This window comes from Balaenoptera ricei, chromosome 6, assembly GCF_028023285.1.
Source record: "Balaenoptera ricei isolate mBalRic1 chromosome 6, mBalRic1.hap2, whole genome shotgun sequence".
Lineage (NCBI taxonomy): Eukaryota > Metazoa > Chordata > Mammalia > Artiodactyla > Balaenopteridae > Balaenoptera > Balaenoptera ricei.
The window spans coordinates 71987283-72011185 of NC_082644.1; the positions used below are offsets into that span (position 1 = coordinate 71987283).

The 23903-nt window shown below is 40.9% G+C and overlaps 1 protein-coding gene across 1 annotated transcript in view; it reads left to right on the forward strand.

The window, feature by feature from the left end:
- Nucleotides 1-23903, forward strand: part of PGM5 (phosphoglucomutase 5) — a 188229-nt gene that overhangs the window by 116899 nt on the left and 47427 nt on the right. The window contains exons 8-9 of the mRNA XM_059924855.1: nucleotides 15348-15483; nucleotides 19106-19289. Of these exons, the coding sequence (XP_059780838.1) occupies nucleotides 15348-15483; nucleotides 19106-19289 (320 nt within the window). The remainder of the gene's footprint in view (nucleotides 1-15347; nucleotides 15484-19105; nucleotides 19290-23903) is intronic.

Sequence of the window (23903 nt, forward strand, 5' to 3'; positions counted from 1 at the left end):
TTCTGGGCCCAAGGTTTCCTACTCTTTGTCCAGGAACAGAGAGTTTTTACTTCAACCCCTATTTCAGAAGCAGTGGACCTCTGCCTGGATCCTAGGGATGAGAAGGTTTGCAGCTCATTCATCCAGGAGCTTAAGGCTTTTGTTTCCTATGAAAGAAATGTTTGGGGAACTAGAAGGGTTTCAGGCTTATCCCTTGGCAGGAGTTGATCATTTCCTGCATGTCAGCACCACCAAGTCTCTCTCTCTCTTTTTCCAGTCTTTCTTGTGAGTGCCCAGTGGAGCCTATGGGAAATAACTTGGAATGTGCCCTTCATATCTGGGACTCCAGGCAATTTAAAACTATCATAATAGGCTATACTTGGCCTTTAAGAATGTTTAAAACTCTTATGTGACTTCTTATTATTCACTTGTATGGAAGCATCCTCTTTCTCCTGTGCTCTGCTAAAGGTGAGGTGGTTTGTGTCCTGTCTTGCCTTGAGACTCTTTGGAATTCACTTTATTTCCTGTGACCTCAGATTTTTTTTTTTGTTAAGTTGTTTTGTAGTTTCCTGGCCTTTTCTTATTACTGGGATGGGAGTGACATTCTCTTATAGATTTCCACATCCTAAACAGAAGTGCAGAAGTGGAACTCCAAAAGTAATTTCTTAATAATTTCTCCTATTCTCAACATTCCCCTCCTTGATAAATTTTTACAATTAGGATCCAAAAGATCTGATATCATAACTTGTTGATATCTCTTAAGTCTCTTTTAATCTGCATTTCTCTCCTCTACATTTTCTCTTTCTAATTTATTCATTGAAGAAACTGGGTCATATGTCCTATAGAGCTTTTAACAGCTTTGATTTTAATGTTAATATCTTCATTTTCCTTTCTAATTTGTTTACATAACGTATAAACATATAACAGATAAAGAAAAGCTATTGATTAATATGCCTTTTCTCTGGTTCACAACCACCTTAACAGATTCTATCATTAATTATGACATTTTCTTTTCTAAAAAGTCTACATTTTTAGGTATACAGTCATATAATTTATGACTAAAGATTTTTTGTGTTTTCTAATATTTAGATCTTTTATTTCATATTCTTATGGCACTAGCTGCAATCTTCAAAATAATATTAAATAACAGTTGTGATAGTTCATGATTTTAATGAAAATCAATTCAGTATTTTACCACCTATTTTGATGATTGCTTTTTAATATTGGTAAAATTCCTATCATGCTTATGTAGTTTTTTTTCCTATTCTAATATTTCTTAGAATCATATTATAAATGGCTGATGGAAGGTGCCCTTTCAGAATCAAGTGATATATTAATGTTTTTTCTCCTTTATTATGTTAATGTAATGAAATATGATTGATTTGCTGATACCAAACCATCCTTGAATTCCTAAGACTAAGTCTTATTTGGTCATGCTTAAACAGATTGCAGTAAAACCACTCTAACTAGTGATAATGACAGCATTTCAGGCTATGTCAGGGTTCCTGAAGGAATTTTCTCCTGGGAAATTTTCTCCTTTTACCAAAATCAGCTAGACTCTAATAGCATTGATGGTACAGAAGGGTTGGCAGGCACCTTCTTCTCCTTGGAAAAAGAGAGATCATATCAAGCTCTCTCAATTACTACTGCTTGATCTCAGAACTTATGGATGGCAGGTCTGCTTGGGATAGTTGAAACTGTTATACCTTTTCTCTGCTGAGGCCCTAAAAATAGGTGTTCTGTGTATCCTTTTTGGTGTTCTGTGTGTCTAAACCAGTGACTGTGACTCAAAAAATCAGGGATTGTATATTGTATATAATAATTCTGCCTGCTGGTTATTAAAATAACACAAATCTAGCAACTGGAATGGAAACTGATAAGTCCAGGTTATCTCTCTCTCTCTCTCTCTCTCTGTCTTTATAAACATTTGTTGAGTGCTTACAATAGACCATAAATTTATAGTCTTTAAAATTAAAGGATAAAATATTATATGTATAAACCATATTATACCATTAATAACAAATGTTTGCTGACTTCAATTTAATAAACATTTATTCAGTACTTACAGAGTACAAGGCACTGTATTGGATGGTATGTAGAATACAAAAAAGACCATACCCTTAAGAAATTCAAGATCTTTAGGGTACATAGTTAGAAAGATGCACAGGTGAGTTTTCTACAAAGCAGAAACTTTAAAGTTCCACAATAGAGGAACAGAAAAAGTGCTGTGGGAGATGAGAAAAGGAGAAAGTGGTTTGGAACTGGAGGCTCAAAGCAGACTTCCTGGAAGAGATGGAATTTGGGTAGTTCTTCAAGAATGGGAAGGATTTGCACACATAAAGATGAAAGGACAGAGTCTTGCCAGATGGGGACAGCAATGTCAAGAAAGGAATAGAAGTGGGAGAGTAGGGGCCATGTGTCGTAAGCAGCCAGCTGTTCAGTTTGTCTAGAGAAGTATTTTCCAAATATGAATCAAGACTAATTTGGGGTCATGAGGTTGGTATAGTCGTGAACAGCTTTTTAAGAAAATATAATAGACTAGAAACTATCAGAATGCATTGTATTTAGGAAAGGTAAATGTTATTTTGAGAAATATTTATATATAAATATGTGCACAGGTACCTACGTATTTGCTAGATCTCACAGTAAAATGTACTAATTGTGGGTCATGGCCAAAAGACTGAAAAAGACTGGTGTATATCAGGGGTTGGCAAACTTTTTCTGTAACGGGCCAGATAGTAAATATTTTAGGCTTTGTGAACTGAGAGGCTATGTACGGTCTCTTCCACAATTACTCAACTCAGTAACTGTAACACAAAAGCAGCCATAGACAATACATAAATGAGTATGGCTGTGTGCCAATAAAAGTTTACTTACAAAAATAGGCCTAAGTCCAAATTTGGCCATGGGCTGTAGTTCACTAACCTCTGACGCATAGCGTAGGGTGGAGAAGGGAGTATCAAGAAACAGTCTTGGAAATACCAGTGGGGAGGGGCTCATTTCTGAAGCCCTTTGCCTGCCTAGCTTAGACATTGAGACTTGACTCAACTGGAAATAGGAAACCATGGTCTTCACAGGGGGGAGGTCTGCTTGCAACCACTTTCCAGCAAGCTTTGCTTTCAGACTGTTATGCTGATTGCAACATGTAGGCTGGACTAGAAGGAACTTTTAAAAGCCTCTCACTGTTATATTTGCTTGCCATTTTCCTTTCAAGAAGCACAAGAGATTTTTCAATGTGTGGATCTCTAAAGGTATTGCCCACCCCCGCCATTCTTCAAGTTCTGGTGACATTGGCCTGATTTGCCAGATGAAGCTCCTGAACCCAAGAAGTAGTTAAGTGACTCACCCAGGGCCCCAGAGCCTGGAAAAGGCCTCCACTTGAATTAAATTACAGTTGAACTAAAAGACAGGTCTCCTCCCCTACGGTGTATGCTGCTTTCCACTGTGCTGATCAGTCTTTCCAATGAAAGCAATGGCTAATTCCATCTCTCCAGCACCTGACAGTAAATGACTGTTAGAAGGCCTGGGGAACTGGACCACTCAGTCTTGGAAGGAAAAAGTGGATTCATGCTGTTCCTTATTAATGCCGATTCTTGGAGAGGCACTGAGCTGAATGTGTAAGAATCACCTGGGAAGCTTGCTAAAAATATAGATTTTTCTATCCTACCCTTGCTTGGAATCCCTGGCAAGGTGGAGCCTGAGAGTCTGCATTTTAAATAAGTATCCTCATGTAATCCTGATGTGCAGTCAGGAGTAGGAAACATTGCTCTAGTGAAAACCAGTATTTGTTTTTCATCAGGAGTGGTAGAAAGAGTGTGTCTGAGATGCCACACCAAGTTTGGTTCAGGAAGTCTAGAGGCCTGGAATGTGAGGTTGATGGTTACGTTCAAGACCCTCACCTGCCACCTACAGACAAGCCACATGGTCTCTCTGACCCCTTATAATTCCAGCCTGTAAAAGTCAGCTGATCACAGGAGCTCCCCATCTACCTTGGGATATAGTCCTCAAAATCAGATGAGCTAATTAAGGAAGGAGAAAGCAGAGAGATGGAAAGATTTTAGACCTGAGACTAGGGAGACACTTCTAAAACTTATCAAAGCTTTCTCTAGTGGAGGCCTTTTTCAGTGCCCCTGGGGCATGGAGCTGTGTACCAACTAGGAAAGCATAGTTTAGTGCCAAGAAACCTTGAAAATATGGATCTGCCTCAGGCTCAGGAATGCCAGGCTTTTTACCCAAGAGAAGAAGGATATACCCTGAGTGGAAATTTCTCTTGCAAGCATCTTGAGCTCCCAGAACTTTCCAAGGTAACAAGCTGGTGATAGGATCAGAGTTCAGGCTTCTCTCCTGTGGAAAGGTGCAGGTCCTGGACAATAGGAAGCCTATGTTTATTGCTCTGTCAAAGAACCAAGGTCATTTCAGAAGCCAAATCATCTTTTGTGCTAGAACCAGATATTCATCCACTTCCTGGGAAGGGCTTTGGAAAACTCTTTTCCGAGAGAAAGGAGAACATTTTACAAATCCTTAGATTTAAACAGAAGAAAACTGTTCATCTAAATGGCATTCTGGCTAATTTTCTCAAGTTCCAAATTGGAAGGAATCTGGACTTGTTCCCATACACAAAAGGGAATGTACTAAAATACTAAAACTAAGACCTAAAAAACCAAAAACTTTGAGGTTTGGGGGCAATTTGTTGATGATGCTCTATTGGTTGCCATCGTTGTCATCAGTTTTGTAAGAAGTCATACCATCTGGGGAGTGTATGAATTATCACGCCAAAGCTTGTCCCTTTACAGGTAACATAAAGAATTGCTCTGTTTGTGAATGCCTGGAAGACCTCCAAGCTGACCACCATCTTGAGTATTACTATTACTTTTGTTATGTATTTTTAAAAAGTTAATGTCAATAGCCATACAAATTTGCCAAGTAAAATCAGGCAATACAACGTTTACTCTTTCCAAGAAAGTGCTCTCTGTTGAGTTCTTCACAATAATAACAATTATGTTTTTTAAATGAGCACTTAATATGTGCTGGGGGCATTGCTAAGCCTTTTGTATACATCCATCTCTTTCTGGAAATTTGGAATTGAATCCAGGTCTCCTGGCACCAGCATGGCTTGTCCCTCATTGTCACACCAACTTTTTTCACTGTGAACTCTGGAGTACAGTCTGGTGCTCTTGACATTGGCTATTTTTGTATCTCTCCAGTCTCTAGCACAAAAGGAAGAGGCCCAGAGTATGTATGTGTTTCATTCACAGGAAACCTCGAGTATCTTTCCAGTCTTTTGAGATTTTTCTGGATCCCTCTGCTTGCCATGCAACCATAAATGCCCTGCGGACAGGGGCCATGTCTCTCTTGCTCAGCTCTATTTCTTTTATATATGATAGGCTTTGAGTGATTGTGGGATGGATGGAAGGATAGAAGGAAGGAAGGAAGGAAGGAAGGGAGGGAGGGAGGGAGGGAGGAAGGGAGGAAGGCTGGAAAGATGGATGGAAGGTAGATGGATGGAAGGAAAGAAGGGAGGAAGAAACAAAGATTTTCCATTTTGGTATTTCTTCTTTGCATTGTTAGTAGTTATATTTTTATCATTCTTGAGTGGTTGTATTTCTGGAAATCTGGGCATTAGGGTATTCCAAGATTTGGGAGGATTCATAAAAACAAAACCACATAAATATAGACCAGTTGGAAGGCGGTGAGGAAGGATTTTATGAATGATAAAATTGGAATTATATAAAATTTTGAAAATAAAGTTTTGGTACTTTCAATTATCACATCATTATTAGCACAAATTAATAGCTAACAAAGTGCTTCTAGGAAAACTCATTCCCAAGACCTGTGTTAATGAACAGATTTAAAAATTTAAATCCTGTTAAGTATTTATAATTCATTTTATTAACGTATTTATTTCCTGGGGTGGGGGGAGTAGGGGCTGCTGACAATTACCTGTAAATAGCCGTGTTCAATAGCAGCTAGGTTCTAGCTTTAGTGATCTTTTGTATATAAAGATTTTCTTACAGCCTTTAGCAGAGACATTCTCTGCTCTATTGTCTTATGGTTTATATTACTGACTTACTCTCCGATTGCTCTGTGAATGGACATTTTATTTTCCCTAACAGTTAAACAGTATATAACACTTTGAAGTTCCACACCTGCTTCTTCATCTGTATTTCACACATGAACTATGTACATCCTAACTCAAGATTGGGTTCACAGGAGTGCTGTTGAACAAATATTGAATAGGTTTAACTGTCTCTTATTTATACAGTTATTTTTATTTAATACCAGATTTTTTAAGGTACAATAAAGGAAAGCTTTAGTTCATTCCCTATTTAGATAATCATTAACTCTACATTTGGCAGTTTTCACCTCTGTCCAGTCTCTAGGCCAGAGAAGGAGGCCCATATATTTGTGAATTTCAGATTATTGCGGTTCTACCACATTTCTTTCTCTTATTTCTGGGCAATTTGTGTAAATTTGGCTGGGTAGCAGATGTGACGTGAGGAAGCTGTGATGACAGCATTAGCAGCACTAGGAGAGCAATTCCTCTGCTGGGCAAGTTGAAACAGGCTGTGTGCACATGTGCAATTCAATCTAGGCTGGGCCAGAGCACAGAGGTGCTGTGATTGACACTCCCCAAGAGCCTCCTTGTAAACTCTGAAAACTGAAACTCTCTTCTGGACCCTCTACAAACTCTCAACCCCTGTGCTGGGAAAGAGAGCTTCCACCTGGAGTGGAAAGAATGTCTCCATCAGAAACAAAACAAAACAAAACCTTTCCTTGGGGTCGCCACAGTTCCAGTTCCACTGACCCTTTCAATGATGAAAAGTGGCAAGAGGGGGTGTTGTGTGACACCAAAGTGTGGAGCAGAAAGAAAGGAATGGGGCCTCCCTCTGAGGCTGTGTCCACACTTACCAGTGCATCCTGGGACTGGGAATCCTGGGAAATCATTCTTCAATCTTCACGGATTGAAGAATTCCAAACAGACTAAGGGTTTCCTTTCACAGTGTCTACTAGGGGACTTTCAACAAGGGGGCCCATCCCTTGGTATTTAAGATGCAGTCCCTAAAGTTGTGCTTTGAGGCTCCCCCTGCTGCTCTCTCCCAGGGCCCAGGTAGCCCCACTGAGAACAAAGTCCAATGCCTAAAGAGTGACAGGTCCTCAACCCTGTGGTGCAGGCTTTAAACCTGCTGGAGAGATTTCTGGTTCAGCTTATGACCAAGCAAGGGACAATTCTTAGAGAGTTGTGTTGTTCCCATCAGCACTGGAGACAAAGAAATGGGATGGGACATACGAGTCAGGAGGTCCTACTGTCCCGTACCTTGGCTTGCTCCTGTGAGGGACGAGCGTCAGCTGGCCAGCCCTGACGTAGTTAACGCTTTCTCCTCCTCTGGGGCAGATGGGATAGATGGCCTGGCTGCTGTAGGGCCTGTGTTAATGAAACAGTGCTAATACTTGTTATTTATTGAGCATCTCTTGAGTGATAAGTACATTCTTAGGGCCTCCTATATGTCATTTCACTGAGACTTCTTGACTCTAAAATGAACTAGGGACCATAATGACCACAGATAAGGTAATTGAGGCTTAGAGAGGAAAGTCGAGCCGCTGGCCAAGTTCACATGGCAGAGCCAGGATTCAAACCCAGTCTTACTCTGCTGCTGCTGTTTAAGGACATGCCAAAGGTGTCCTTTTCTCCCATCTGGTTAATTCTTTTAGATGGGGATGGGATGCATGCCGGGGATGTGGAAGAATGGTGTCATGTAAGCAGCACAGCACCAGGAGATGACAGTCCCAGTGAGACCCAGTTAGACCTTGACTCCCCCTCTCTGTCATTGAACTTCCTTACACAGATCACTTCTCTGGGCCTCAGTTTCCTCATTTATAAGCTGAATCTGTTCAACGGGATGATCTATAACGTTTTTTCCCCTATATCTTTTCAGGTTGCTTCTAGCTTTTAGTGAGGGGTGAATCTGATGAATCACACTACGTACTAGAGTTTCACCTAATCATGCATTTCCTCATTCAGTGCAGGTTTACTGTGCACCTTCTATGAGCCAGGGCCAGGATAGAATGATGAGTCATTTCAGATACGGGTCCTTCCCTCATGGAGTTTACAGGGTGTTGCAATGGTCAGGATATTAGCCAAGAGCCCTGCTGCATTATTGTGTCAAACACTATTATTATTATTATCATCATCATCATCAAATTTATTGTTACATAGCATTGGGAGCCAGGATGCCCACATCACAGCGTGAGCTACACTGTCGGTTGCTGCCATCCTACCTTTCTGAGCTGACAGCTGGCTCTGACCCGCTTACATGCAGGACAGCTTTGTTTTCCAATTGTAAACATTTTAGAGCATTAATTTTTTAAGAAGCATTTCTTTTTAAGCATGGAAAAGTGACAGTTTTTCCATGAGCCCTGCTTTTTGGCCAGATTTAAAGAGCTGAACATGAGCGGTTTGAGACATGGAAAAAAAAACAACAAAAACAACAACCTGTCACAGTTCAATAGCATGTTCTCAAATCTCAGATTCCCTGCAAGGGGTGCCTCCCAGTGTTCCCTCATAACTTCACAATTTTGAAAAGACAAATCCTTGAATGGATAAAAAGAGGATGGGAAGAATTTCACTGCAAATTAATGAAAACTTCATTTGTAAATGAAAAGGGTAAATCGATAGGAGAGGAGAAGTAAAGGGAAATTTGGCAACTTTTCCTGAATGTCTAGTGTGGGGAGGAAAAAATACCAATCCATCACCCAGATCTTCAGAAGGGTTGCCTCAGGTCTAACCACCTGGGGCATTTTATCTGCCTCATTGCAGCTCCTGAGGACCACTGGTATTACCGGGCATTTCCAGCAGTGGTTATGTCCACAGGCGTTGGAGCCAAACTGCCCAGGTGTGAATCTTCTTTTCACCCCTTAGTGGCCATGTGACTTCATACAAATGACCTAACCTCAATCTCTTACCTGTAAAGTTAAGCTATCAAATTGTCAAAATTAGATAATGGACGTATAAAGTACTGAGTGAAGTGCCTGGTGCCTTGCTGTTAGTCTTCCAAAAATGGAATTTATCTTGCTGTGTAATTCTGCATCAAGAGCAAGTATATAGATATATTTCCTATCGTTTCTGGCTCCAGGAAATACGTGTGCTTAGGTATGTGCTGTATATGCACACATCCTGAAAACCGTCAGGAACCTCTTTGAGCAAGTGGCCTTCCTTATCAGCTGGCCAACCACCTTGGTATGCATGGGATGGAGAGGTTTCCTGGGATATTGTTCATTTCCTGCTAAAATGGGGAAAGTCCCAGGCACACCAGGATGAGTTGGTTACTCCAAATTTGGCAAGGCCCTCACAAGATTTCCAGACAAAAGGGGTGGGGGAAAACCATGATACTGAAGCTGGCTCCAGTGAGAGGGCCCCCCCGACTAAGGCCAGGGGCATCCATCGAACTAGAGACCAATGACCACTTTCCTTTAGTGCCAAATTTGAGCAAGTAGAGGAAGAGGCCTAACTGACTACCCCTAAGTAATCTGCCCCCGATATGGGACTGTTTTGAGTAGGCTTCTCTTAAAACAGTGGTTCTCAACTCTGACTGCTCATAAAAATTACCCAAGGAATTAAAAATATATATATACTGGTGCCTGGGTCCCATTGCCAAAAATTCTGATTTTATTGGTCCGGGGTGGGGCCTGAGCATTGGTATTTTTAATAAGTTCTTTAGGAGATTCTAATGGGCAGCGCAGGTTGAGAACCACTAACTTATTTCTAGCTTGGAGTTGGCAACAGGTGCGTAATGATTTATATTTTTCCCAAATGACAAATTCAGACTTTCCTGATCTGAGTTTCAGCTGAGATGACTTGATCTTTTAGTAACATGTGTGGTGTTTTCTTGAGTTGATTTGCCCGTGCTGGCATTTCCATTTGAGGAAAATTCCTTTGAGATTGAGTACTCTCATTTTTTCCCCCATTTCTTGTATGTCAGTATACTTACTGGTGTACTGCCTAGCCCAAAGTAATATGGTTTTAAAGCTTGAGAAGATTCAAAGTCTAGTTTTGGGGAATAGAAGAGTAGGGATGTTTCTGATAAGAAAAAAATAGACCTGTTTTTGGTGTCAGTTTTTCCTGGAGTTGTGGCAGGGAGAGCTGAGCCCCTTCCTTCTGGTATCTGGGTGGGGATGACTGCTTTTCCAGGCTGGTCAAAGCAAGTCTGAGTGGGCTTCGGGCTGGGCTAGCCTGGATAGAGGAAGGACAGTTGAGTGGTACTTACAGGCTTTGGAAATATGGGTTAAAGCTTCTTGCAATGTTCTGAACCAGGTGGCAAGCTCTGGCTGCACCACCAGCCAGAAATCCAGAGGAAGCAAACTTCAAAAATTGTACTGTATTATTCAATGCTAAGGAGAAATGAGCTATTAAGACATGAAAAGACATGGAGGAACCTTAAATGCATACTACTAAGTGAAAGAAGCCAAACTAAAAAGTCCATTATATGATAATCTGGAAAAGGCAAAACAATAAAGATAATAAAAGGATTAGTGGTTGCCAGGGGCTATGAGGGAGGGAAAGATGAATAGTCAGAACACAGAGGAGTTTTAGGGCAGTGAAACTGTTCTGTATGGTACTATAATGGTGGGTATATGTTTGTCAAAACCCATAGAATGTACAACACCATCAGTGAACCCTAACGTGAACTATGGACTTTGGGTGATGATGTGTCAGTGTAGGTTCATCATTTGTAACAAACATCCCACTCTGGTGCAGGATATTGATGGTGGGGAGATTGTGTTTGTGTGAAGACAGGGACTCTTATGGGAACTCTCCATTCTTTTCATTCAATTTTGCTATGAAGCTAAAACTGCTCTAAAAAATAAAATCTATTAAAAATTGTACAGGCAATAGTATGCATGTATAAATATTAGTGTCGAAGAATTTTTTTCTGGAATCTCATGTTCTAAAGATGGAGCAGCTGTGAATATATGAAATGAGGAAGTAAAAGAGCTCTTTTATTTGTTTTTTCCCAAACAACTGTTTAACTGTTCACAGAGTGTAGAGATTTTGCCTGGGAAGATAGGGGGTGAAACACAGGCTGAGTGAGCCCCTCTTCGTGCCCGGTCAGCAATAGTAGAAATGCCCTAGGGGCTATTGGGATGAATCTGAAGCTTTGTCCTTGCTAGTGGAGTCTCCCTGTGAGGTGAACAAAACACATCCCCTAAGCCCAGCTTCCCCCAAGGCTAACGTTGACAGCTCAGCAGTGCACTGCCTTCCCTGTTCTCATTTTCTGTCAAGTCCTAAAGCCTTACAGGACATCCTGATCCTAATCCCAAAACCTGTGAGCCTCACGAGGGAGTCATATTCAGTCTCTATGCTCTAAATAGCTGTTACTCAATCTAAGAAATGGAATGAGCAATAGGTTCAAAATTCATCACTTGTTCATCAGCAGTGTTGATCCCTTTAATATCCCAGTTAACCCTTGGTAGATGGGATTTCATGTTTTCAAACATGAATTTGTACACACCGTTGACAACTTTAAAATTTTTATTTTTTTCTTATAATGAAAATAATATACATTTATTGTGGAAATACTGCAAAGGAAAAAGAAGCAAAACATCTGCAATTCTCCTGCTTCAGAGATAACACTGTTAACAGCTGGGTGTGTATCCTGTTGATAACCTGTGCACACACATAAATACATATCTGAATGTGTTTTTCTACAAAAAAAATACTGAATACTCTTTTTTGGTAACCTGATTTTTTAACATTTATTAAAATTGGATGAACATCATTCCATGTGTTACCAAAGATTCTTATTCAATATTTTATCTACACAAGTTTTTGTATGGATTTTCCACAATTTCCTATTCTTTAACAATTAGTATTCATTTTTCAACTTTCCCTCTTCTTTCAAAAACAATTTTTTTTCCTTTTTATTATTTCTTCAACTTTCCCTCTTCTTTAAGCTGCTTCAGTGAATGTCCTTTTGACTAAAATTTAAGAAATAGAATAGCTGGGTCCAAAGCTGTTTGCTATTTTAAGGCTGTTGATTATTATTGCCAAATTATTCCACCAAACTGTACACATTTACACTGGTACTTTGCTAGTACTAGGTGTTCCCCTGCCCCTAATGAACACTTGCTAATTTGAAAGTCCCCAAATGGGATTCCATTTTATGGACTTTTCTTTGACTGAGGTGAGATTGAACATTTTTTCAAATGTTTTTGACTGTTAATATTTTTCTCTTGAAAATTGCTCATTTGTGCCTATCCACCCAGTTATCTATTGGGGTTCCTCTTTTTCTGATTAACTTATAAAAACATTTTTTATATAAAGTCTATTTGACCTGTCATATATGGTGTCAGCATTTCTCGCATCCATTTTCACTCTGTTTATAGTGGGGTTTTAGGAAACCATTTGATGGCTTTGTACTTTCTGCATTTCCTGTTGAATTTATCTGTCACGGATATGACATTATAGTTCACTTGCCTTAAAGTTATTAAAAGGAGAGTTGTTTCCCCAAAGCCCCCTCTAAAGCACATTATGAGAGTTCAGTGGAATCATGTGTGTGTAATTGCAAGTCATCAGTGTCTCCATCCCCACCTCAAACAGCTGTAAAGAGCACAGTTAATTTTACTTGATCATTGGCCCCTTATGAATCTGGGCAATGTTTAACTTGTAGGTGAGAATATCCAAGCCAGTTCATAATTTACTATGTGGTTGGCGACAAACGGTTGAGGTGGGTTTGTGTGGGGTTTGTTTTTTTTTTTTGATTCTGCTAAAATAACTTTATGTCTCTCTCCCCTAAATTATGACATCTTATCAGATGTCAGACTTAGCATCTAATGGGTCTATCTCTAGGTAATGTAATCCAGCTGGAGATTCAAGGTATGCAAAGCCCATGTTTTAAAACAAAAAGGTATTTCTCTCTAGCCAGTAAATAAAAGTGATTTTTTTCAGCTGTAAAAGGACAAAGGATTTTGAAATTATCCCACGGGGCAGGGCTTCCTAGACTTGTTTTTTTGCACTAGGCCATGGAGCTAACCCAGCATCTTCCAAATTTCTTCCATTTTTATAGCAGTGTGCAGAGTTCCTTGGCTGGGACTAGAGTCACTCCATTGCTGTGATGATTAAAAGCCCAGGGTCTTCTCAGGCTAGAGACAGCCACAACCAGACATCTAAAAGTGTCATCAGCAGACCATTGATCAGTGTATGGAGGAGCCAAAGACTTGATCATTTCTCCTTTTAAGTATCTTCACTGCCCTCTCAAGGTTGTGTGTTTTCCTTTTTGAGCAAAAGCATTTAACATTTAACACTGCAAATGTACCAAGAAGTATAAATGGTCCATAGCTTTGGTGAGAAGTTCTCAAAGTTGCCTAACTTAACTAAGGTATTGTTTCAGTCCATTTTCAAAGTTTAAACAGCTCTGTGTCATTGAGTCTTCCTTTCTGAGTTTCTATGTTTCGTAGCCCTGAAACCCAAGTACTGTTGTCCATTCTTATTGCTCTATTGCAAGAAGAAATGATCCAACTCCTGGTCCCAGTCTCCTGGTCTTAAGACATTGCTGTAGCTAGAGTCAGAGGATAAAATTAAATGAATGACTGAGAACAATTTGCCTCAAATTACGTATTGAGGAATCAGCACCAGGTTGGTACTTTATGTGAATTACCAATAAGATCAACAACAAGACAACCACTTGTGACATCCCAGTCATTGATCTAAATACCTGGGCATATTTAGTTACTTCATCATGATAGTAACCCATGAGGTAGGGGCTATTATTTCCCTATGTTACAGAGGAGGACAACAAGTCACACAAAGGTCAGTGGCTGAGCCAGAATTTGAATGTGAACAATCTGACTCCAGAACCTACCCACTGAGTGTGATTAAATTCATGTGACAACCCAACAAGATGGGTGATGGTGTCCCCATTTTACAGATGAGAAGCTGAGACTCAGAAAGGTTAACAACTTTGCGATAACTTCTCACTTTCCGGGGAAGTAGAAGAGTTTAGTTTTAAACCCTAATTCCAAAGCCTTCCCCATGCTTTTTCCATTATATCACCTTTCCTACACTACAACACATTCCTTTGTATTCAGGACAGAGCTTACAATTGGCCAATAGACAGATGCTTAAATGAGCCTCCAACATATTCCTCTGGGTTCTTTTTGCACAGGAAGCTACCTGTTTAGCCTGCACACTTTACCGTGTGAATACCACAATATGAGCTGCCTCTCTTTCTATGTAAATAGCTAGAGGAATAAGCTTCCCAGTTCCTTCCTGCCTCAGGGACTTTGTGCTTTGTCCCCAGATCTCTGCATGGCTGACTCCTTCTCAGGTATCAGCTCACATATCATCACTTCAGTGGGGCCGACCCTGACTACCTGTATTCGTTTCCTAATGCTGCCATAACAAATTACCAAGAACTGGGTGGCTTAAAACAACAGAAGTTAATTTTCTTCTAGTTGTGGAGGCCAGAAGTCTAAAATCAAGGTGTTGGCAGAGCCATGCTTCCTCTGAAGTCTTTAGGGGAGAATCTTTCCTTGCCTCTTTCAATTTCTGGTGTCTCCCTGCCTTCCTTGGCTTGTGGCAGCATAATTCTGATCTCCACTTCTGTCTTCACATAACCTGCTCCTTTGTATTTCTCCTCTCTGTGTCTTCTCTTCTCAGAATACTTGTCATTGGATTTTGGGCCCACCTGGATAATCCAGGCTGATCTCATCCCAACATCCTTAACTTAATTATATCTGCCGGACTATTTCCCCAGATAAGGTCACATTCACAGGTTCTGGGTGGCCATATCTTCGGCAGGTGGAGTGGGGTTGGGGAGTACCATTCAACCCCACTCTAGGTAAGCTGCGCTGCTCTAGTAAAGAAGTCTTTGCTGATATCGTGCTCTGTGACATTATCACCCAGTTTAATTTTTTTCATAGCTCTTGTCCTTATTTGACGCATGTTGTTCTTTCATCTACTTTTCTGTTGCCTGTCCCCGCCTACTTGAATTCAAACTTGATGAATAAAGAGCTATCTTGTTCACTGCCATATCCCTAGTACCTAGACCAATGCTTGGTGTACCGTAAGGATCACCAAATACTTACTGAATGAATGATACCATTAGTCACATGTGATGTCACCTTGGCTCTTGGATCCTTTCAACAACTTCCAGGATTTTATTTTACTTTTTGATATTGTTTTATGTTATTTGAATTTCGGTTGCATATTTTTAGAAATGCAAGTTTATTATGGGACATGTTTTTAACACAATAGATAAATATATCCTGCCATTTCAATGTAACACTCAAGTGCTAACTGGTCTTCATAGTTCATTTAGCTTTAACTTTTCCCCGTGAACAAATCTTCAGCAGACTATTCCTTTCTCCCATAGGCTCTGATCACCTCCGGGAGAAAGATGGCCTCTGGGCTGTCTTGGTCTGGCTCTCCATTATCGCTGCCCGGAAGCAGAGTGTGGAGGAAATTGTCCGAGATCACTGGGCCAAATTTGGCCGCCACTACTACTGCAGGTGAGAAGGGCAAGGGTCTCCGTATGGACCCTAGGGAACTGCTCTTAGAGAAGGTTTTTTTTTAAAAAAGTGGGCTAGAACCTTAGGAGGCAGGCATCTTTCAGGAAGATCTGAGGAGCACAGACGCTAGAGACAGATAACCCTGAGAGGTGGTAGGAGTGGTGTCAAGGAGTAGCCCTCCCCTGGTGACACCCCTCTGTCATCTTTTCATCCTGCCTGTACGGTGGGCATCCATCTCCAGAGGGAATCTGAACTGCAGAACCTTGAAAGGTCCTTTGGTGGCCATGAAAGTTGTACAGTCAGACCGGGGGCTTTCCTTGTTGGCTTTCCACCCATAATTATCAAGGAAAGGGAGGCAAAGACAGAAGCTCCCCCTGATGGTCCAAACCGTGACCAAGATGCCTGAGCTGGCATCCTCTGAAGGGACCACATGGCTCAGGAGCCCCAGATTTTGCTCAAGTTTTGTCCCCATGAAAGGAGTTACAGAAAAAAAGAAATATTACCCTGGGAGGGAGGGAGGGGAAAGGTCAGTGGCAAAGAGCTTAGGGTTGGGGGTTTCTACCACTTTCCTGTTGTTGAAGCAAGCGATGGGGGCAGAGTCTTCTGGCTGTGTGGCTGCCTGCTAGGTATGCTAGTACCACGCCATGGTTTAGGGGGAGCCGTGGTCGGAAAGGATGTTAACTGTGGAGAACGTGGGATTAGGGCAGGGAATCCTTGGGTAGTCTCAGCGGCTCTCTGTGTATTAAAAACAGAGACGGTGCCTCCTTTGCTTTGCTTATGAATAGTTAACTACTTTGGATGTTTGGTTGCGTTTCAAGAGCTTAAGGGACAGAAAGAAGGCTTTAGATTTCCCTTATAAGGTGATTGTTTCTTCTCTTAAGTGGTCATTTACTTAGATAAATATCAGAGAATAAGGAAGCCTATGATAGTTTTCAGTAAAATCAAAGAGACTGCAGTGCTCTGGGAAATGTAGACAGCGCCATCATATTCTTGGTTCCTGTTTAGTTAAGAAGGCCAAGGATGTGACAGCCGGGAAATCACCTCAAATTATTCGTTGTGTTATAAAATAAGGACTCTCAAGGCAGGCGGGAACTTGTTTTATTCACTAGTATTTCTAACAAGTGCCAAAAATCCTGATTCTTGTGGGCTTTTTTGGCATACCAAAGGGACCAATTGGCACAGCAAATCCTTTTATTGCCTGAAGCTGCTCCAAAAAATCCAACCTGATAAAATATATTATGACTGCCAATCTCTGGCTTAGTGAGATCGCTTTGAGTCAGGGATGTGTTCCTCATAATTTGTGGAATGATTATCTAGCTTTCTGCCAGTATTTTGAAGACATGGTATTATAATAAGTGTATTTATAATATAGTTCATTTTTTTGTGGCCAAGAGGTTACATGACAATTACTTTTGTCATAACAAATACCATATTAGAGAATATAATGCAGTGGAGATATAAATTCTTGTAGGACTCTGAATTATGTTTCAGATTTCTGTACAAGGAGATCACAGAGATAAGGAAAAAGGGAGGAGGGAATAGGTAGAACAAAAGTAAACATTTCCTTCAGCCTCTGGGAAAGGTAGGTTGAAAGTGCTTGTGAAAGAAAATGATTTCTAGCCTGACTGTTTTCTTGGTGGGGAGGAGATAATTAAACAATTTTGGTTTAACTGATACTGAGCCTGAAGTTGTATCTGAGAACCCAGATGATTTTCCTTGTATGAGTGGACCCCAGAAGGAATTCTCCATTTTGAAATTTCTTTCCTCGAAAGTGTGTTGGTGGTGGTGATGGTCAGAGGGGGTTTTTTGAGGTAGTGAGGGGAAAGTAGTGCTAGAACCTGCATGTGTGTGAAGATGAGCATTTGGGCAGCTGGTCTGATGACCTCAGCCATAGACTGGATGTGACCTGTCACATTAGTGTGTTTTCTCAACTTCTAAATCTCTTTCAGTGCCTCTCTGTCTCCTACTACACCCTCTTATCCCAACCTCCTGCCCCTTTCTGCTTGGCTGGGTTTTACCTTCTCCAAAAGTTATCTTTAAAGAGAATCTAGGATTAGAACACATACACTACTGAGAAGGAATGTTCTGAGAGAGTTCCCTGTTGTTTTGTTTCTGAGGCTGGGAGGACACACCTTGTGTAAGAGAGAGAGAACAGAAAAGAGGGGGGATGAAGGTGCAGGGGACCCATTGTTAGCCATGGTATCATTCCTTTTGGCTAATACCCTGTTGTCTGCTGAAGTCACAAAAGATCTTGAGTGGAAAAAAGTAGTAACAACTATTCAGATCTTCCTTCTTTAGTTCACTCTGAGAACTCACCTTCTTTCCTGTTTACAGAGAGCCCAATGTGAGATCCCACCACAGCTGCTTGAGCACATCTGCCCCACCTAGGGCTTCCTTCTTAAACAGAGCCCCCTGGGTGTGCCATAAGGACTTGGTCAAAACCATCTGACATCGGGAAAGACCCTACAGTTTCCTTATGGTAGTGACTAAGAATAAAAGTAATTAATAGTTTTAAGCACTGGTGTCGGGCATTGTGCCAACTACTTGGTATGCATTATCATATTTAAACTCCACAACGACAAATGAGATAAGGGTTATTTTTAGTCTTTTTTTTTCCCTAATCACCTCCCAGCCCCATTGTTATATTTGATGTTCTTGGCTAGGGGGACCTTCTTTTTAATGAACAATTGTGATATTTCTTCCAAGTTTCCAAGAGAGTTTTATGGTACATTGAATTCCCTTCTTCCTTCTCTTTTCCCCTGCCTTGATTCCTCTCTCTCCTTCCTTTCTTCCTTCACTTCCTCCCATCTTTCATTCCATTACTTACAAAAAACACTACTTGTCAGAAGCAACAGAGAACAAAACAGGTAAGATCTCTGCCCTCCTGGAGCGTACAGTACTCAGGGGCAAAGACAAGAAATAAGGAAACAAATATATAAACAAAATAAATACAGATTGGGATAACTACCAAAAGAAGAAATAAAGGATGATAAGAGGCGGGGAGAGATAGAGGGAAGCTACCTTAGATGACTGGTCAGAGAAGGTCACTTTCTAGAGGTAACACTAAATGAAAAATGAAAGCTGAAGGAAGGGAATGTGTCAGCTATTTGAGTAGCCTGGGGAAGATTGTACCAGGGAAGGAAACAGATAGCAAGAGCAAAGGCCCAACGAAGGGAAAGAGCAAAGTGTCTCCCAGGACTGGAGAGGGGGCCCATGTGGCTGGAGCATAGTGAACAAGAGCGAGAGTGGGACAAAGTCAAATCAAGGACGTGGGCAGGTCAGATCCCACAGTGCCTTATAGGCTGTGGTTAGGGTTTTGACTCTTGCTCTCAACATGACAGGCATTTTTGGAGGGATTTAAAGGAAAGGATTGGCACGATTTGATGTTTACAAGATGATGCTGGCTGCTGTGTGGGGAATGAATGGAGGGCTGGGAGGGGGAAGGGGGGAGACCAGCTGCAGATGCTTCTCTGTGCTGTTCTTCCATGTTTCTTCCGTGTTCTTCCATGTGCTGTTCTTCTTTAAACAAAACCAATGATTAAATGACCTTGAGAGGCCCACCCAGCTGCTGGTTCTCTGATTAGATGTGTGTTTATCCTGTGTCCTGCTCCTCCCTCACCAGGTTTGATTATGAGGGGTTAGAGCCCAAGACGACCTATTACATCATGAGGGACCTGGAGGCCTTGGTCACAGACAAGTCCTTCATCGGCCAGCAGTTTGCTGTGGGGAGCCACGTCTACAGTGTGGCGAAGACAGACAGCTTTGAATACGTGGACCCCGTGGATGGCACTGTGACCAAGAAACAGGTACTTGCTATGAAATCGCCAGAACAGGTTATCAAGCAGAGGAGGGGTGGTGTGTGGTGGGGATGCAAAAATATCCTACAACTGCAGAGATCTTCAGCGATGATCTACTCTGAGCCCTTCATTTTACAGATGAGAGCCCTGTGGCCAGGAGAGAGGAAAGCCCTCGGTGAAGGTTACCTACTTACTTAATGGCAGAGAGTGGATTAGAATACAGGGCCCTGGCTCTCTGTCCAGTATTCTTTCCACTTGGTAACTGATGGGCCAACACCACAAATAGATTAAGACCCAACATTTCTTTCTGAAATGTTTGGAGCCTGCAGTCCCTCTATATAGTGGCCATGACTGGTGACAGATTCAGAAAAGTTTCCAAGAGCAAGGGATCCCTTTCCTTGGGACCCCCAGGTACAGGGATGTTTCACCTTTTATTACCTTATGTCATTACCTTATGTCAATGATAGGAGCTTAGCCAGATGGGTTTGTTACTCCTGGTAGGGGAAGAAACAATTGGAAATTTTGCCCCACAAACCCAAAAGCAAGATTTATGGTTGAGAATTATATTAAATGAAAGATAAGTGGCAAAATCAACCACAACTTTTATTATGATCTCATCTCTGTGAATTCTATAAGAGATGTTGAAAGCTATTACCATTATTTTTCTTCTCGATTTTGTTTATTTATTGGCTATGGCAATGCTGGCCACTCTGGGAGCACATTTTAACATTTATAGTCTAAATAAGACACTCTGAGTAATGTTAAGAGAAGTTCCATTCTAAAATCCCCAAATTCTTATCTTCTTATCTTCTTATACGTGCTTCACCAAGTACAGACAACAAAATAAATCAGAAGCTGTAGGCTTTAGGGGACTAGATGTAATGGTAGATATTGCTATTTTTATTTTGACTAGTGTTTCATACATAGTCCTTGCCCTAGGGTCCCCTGACTTGCCGATGTTCCAAAGCCCAGTACCCTCCTGTTACTCTTGCAATATTCTCCCTCTGGTCTGCTTAGTTTTGTAGTGATCTTCCATCTCTATCAAAATGTCAGTCTTTCATTCTAGAAGGCCTTCCATGGCTGGACAAATTCATTACAGTCTTACTTTGGAAAGGTGTAGGGTAGTGGAGAAAATAGTGGTTAAGAAGTTTGAAGACACAGAATTGAATCCTATCCCTGCCACTTATTAGTTGGGAAGGTTGTTGGATTTCTTTGAGCCACAGTTTCTTCCTCATCTGTGAAACATCTATCTCACAGAGTTGTTTTAGAAATAGAACGAAATAGCATATATAAAAACTCCTAGCCTTTACGCAAGGCTTTGTAGTTGTGATTTGTTTTGCACAAGGATGCTTTCTTGTAGACTGGATTGAATCCTCTCCAAAATAATACCAGTGAATCCCTGGAGATGTGAAGCCAGCACACAGCACATGTGCATCTTTGAGCCTCCATGTCTCAGATAATCTATTCCAGTTTGGTACCATATTTTCACTTCTGTTTCACACAGGGTCCTCAGAACAAACTTCCCTAATCCAAGACTTATTTTGTTGTTGTTACTGTAGAATTTAAGAGTCGTAAAATACATGCTTTCTAAAGTATCCCTGAGAGGTTTTTTGTTCCCTGAGAGGAAGGCTTGAAAACTATTCCTTGAAGGTAATGTCTAGTCATTGGTAGGTTCTGGACCATATCAACTCATGCAGAGCTTGTTTGTTGAGCTCATTTGTTTTGCTGTTAAATCTACTAATACTCTACCTTGTTTCTTCTTCAATGCACTCAGCATTTGGGTGCTTTTTTTTCTTGGCTTTTCTTTAATCATTCACACCAGGCTAATTCCTCAACTGGATCTCAAGTTTGGACTTTGATTTATTCTATGTTCCTCCCCTTCAACACTGAATATTGGTTTCTATTTTTACTCTGGAATTTATTGATATTTTCCCCATACTCTTTTATCTGTCCTCAAAGGTGACCATAAATAGATAAGTGCTACCAGGACCTGCTCTTGGGAGTTTCTCAAGTAACAAAGGAAGGATAGTTGTTCATCCTCCTGGATTCCAGGACCCAAGTGATACCTTCATTAGCTGGTGGCCCCGAGTCACACTAGAGATTCTTGCTGGTCTGGGTTTGGCTCAGTGAGGGTTTTGGGAGATCAGTTAACACTCAGCGGCATCCCTATTGTCAGCAAGCCACAGATGGTTCTTTCACCACAGTTGGTCCTGTTGGAACAGAGGGGAAATTCCTCCACAGGTGTGGCCATTGCTAAACTTTCACCACTGAGGACCACGTTTCAGCACTCGTGGGATGTCAGTATTATCAGCATTCACCTCCGGGGCCAGTTGAGTCTGGGGCATAGTTTATGCAACGTTGTTGCAAAATAAACTATCCATTCCTAAAAGACATATTTGAATTTAAATAAACTAGTATTATTTTTAAATAGTCATGAAGTGCTTTGGTGCATTCATTCAATAGGTATTTCTTGAGAGCTTATCAAATGCATAATATTGGTTTTTTTCATGGTGCAGTTTTTTAATATAAATATATAACTGCTCTATTGAGATATAATTCACATAACATACCGTTCACCTATTTAAAGTGTACCATTCAATGGTTTGTAGTACATAGAGAAAGTTGTGCAATTGTTACCACAATCAATTTTAGCACATTTTTATCAACCTTCCCCAAAATAAACCATCTACTCTTTAGCTATCATCTCCCTTCTAACCCCTGGGAACCAATGATCTACTTTCTGTCTCTATAGGTCTTCCTATTCTGGACATTTCACATAAGTGGAATCATATAATATGTGGTCCTTCGTGACTGGCTGCTTTCACCTAGCACAATGTCTTCAGGGTATATCCGTGCTATACCATATATCACTACTTCATTCATTTTTATTGCCGAATAATAATTCCACTGTGTAGATAAACTACATTTTGTAGTTGGACATGTGACATGTTTCTACTTTTTTACTATTATGAATAATGCTGCTGTGAATATTCATGTAAGTTTTTGTGTAGACGTAGGTTTTCAGTTCTCTTGGGTACATACCTAGGAGTGGAATTACTGGATCAAATGGTTAACTCTATGTTTAACCTTTAAAGAAGCTGCCAGATAGTCTCCAAACACAATTGTACTATTTTACACTCCTACTGGCAGTGTATGAGGGTTCCAATTTCTGCACACTTTCACCAACCCTTGTTATTATGTTTTTTCAATTATAGAATACTGTAACTTAAAAATAGTCTACTATATTATGGGTTATTTCAAAATTAAGATACAAGGAGACTTAACCTCCACAAGGAGAAACAGAAGTATGCTTCACCTAGCAAAGCCGAAAGGAAACATAATAATGTAACATCTCTGTTTGCTGTCAGAGGCCAATTGCTATGGTTTCTCCAGTGTTCTGTCATGTTGGAGTCAGACAGACATAGGTTTGAAGGCTGGCTTTGTCACTGCCTAGATTTGTGACTTTGGGCATGTTACTTCTTTGAACCTCAACACAGTGAAGGGGAGGGGGAGGGCATGCTGATAATTACCATATAGGGTTATGGAGAAGGTTTTAGGAGAAAGACTTATAAAGCCCCCAGGCGCAGTAGCTAGTACTCATTTGATGCTCAAGAAATGTCAGTTCCTTCCCCCTTATCAGAATCCTTGACTGCATATCAGCCTGAGGAAAGGGCATGAGTGGCATTTAAGTGTATAGTCTTAAAGTCAGATTGTCTTGGATTTGAGCTTCGGCTCTGCCACCTCCTGACTGGGTTATCTTAGGCAAGTTACTCAACCTCCCTATGCCTTTCTCTCCTGGCTGTGGAAATAGGAATAGTAATTGTGGCTAACTCATACGGCCATTGGGAGAATTCAATCAGATAATATATATAAAGTCCTAGTACCGAATAAACATTAATAACTGGTTAACTAAAATAAGTTATGTTAAAAGAGCATCCTTGGGAAAGAAAGATTTTGGCATTTAATGAACCATAAATGATAAGCAAAGCAGTGGGGAAGAGCATACAACAACAACTTTGCAGGGTGTCACGCGAAGATACGGGAAGGCCCCGTCAGTTTCTGAGCTATCTGTGAATTGATTCAAACTCACATTTCTCTGCCTCCCCCCACGGTCCCCCACCCTCCATCACACATACATTTTGCTTCAGAAAGAAAAAGGTTTTTTTAAGGCAGCTCTGTCCCCTTTTTGTCCTTGATTTGAGGTCAGAGTCAGGAAACAGACCGTGGGAAGAAAAAAAGCTGTTTTACATGTATCTCTAGAGATAAAGAAGAAATGCTTCTCCATCCAAAATGAAATGAAAATCTTGTTCTGGTGATAAGCCATCCCTCCCACCCCCCACCACCATCCACTCCACTCCTGTGGAAATGTTCAGCAAAATCTATCCTGCCTGTGAGATCCTGTGGAGGTCATTCAAAGAGCAAGAAGGAACCCCCTGAAGTACTCATCCCCTGATGTGAATTCCCAGGGACCTCACTGGCCTCACTGTGGCCTGTCGGGTCTCGTGGAATTTACTATGGCTGCCTCCAAGTGTCTGATATTTTTGTGACCTTGAATGCCAGGAGAAAAGTTGATGTGTGCCTTCCATTAAACAGAACCCAAGAGAGGCTCTGATTTAGAAATAG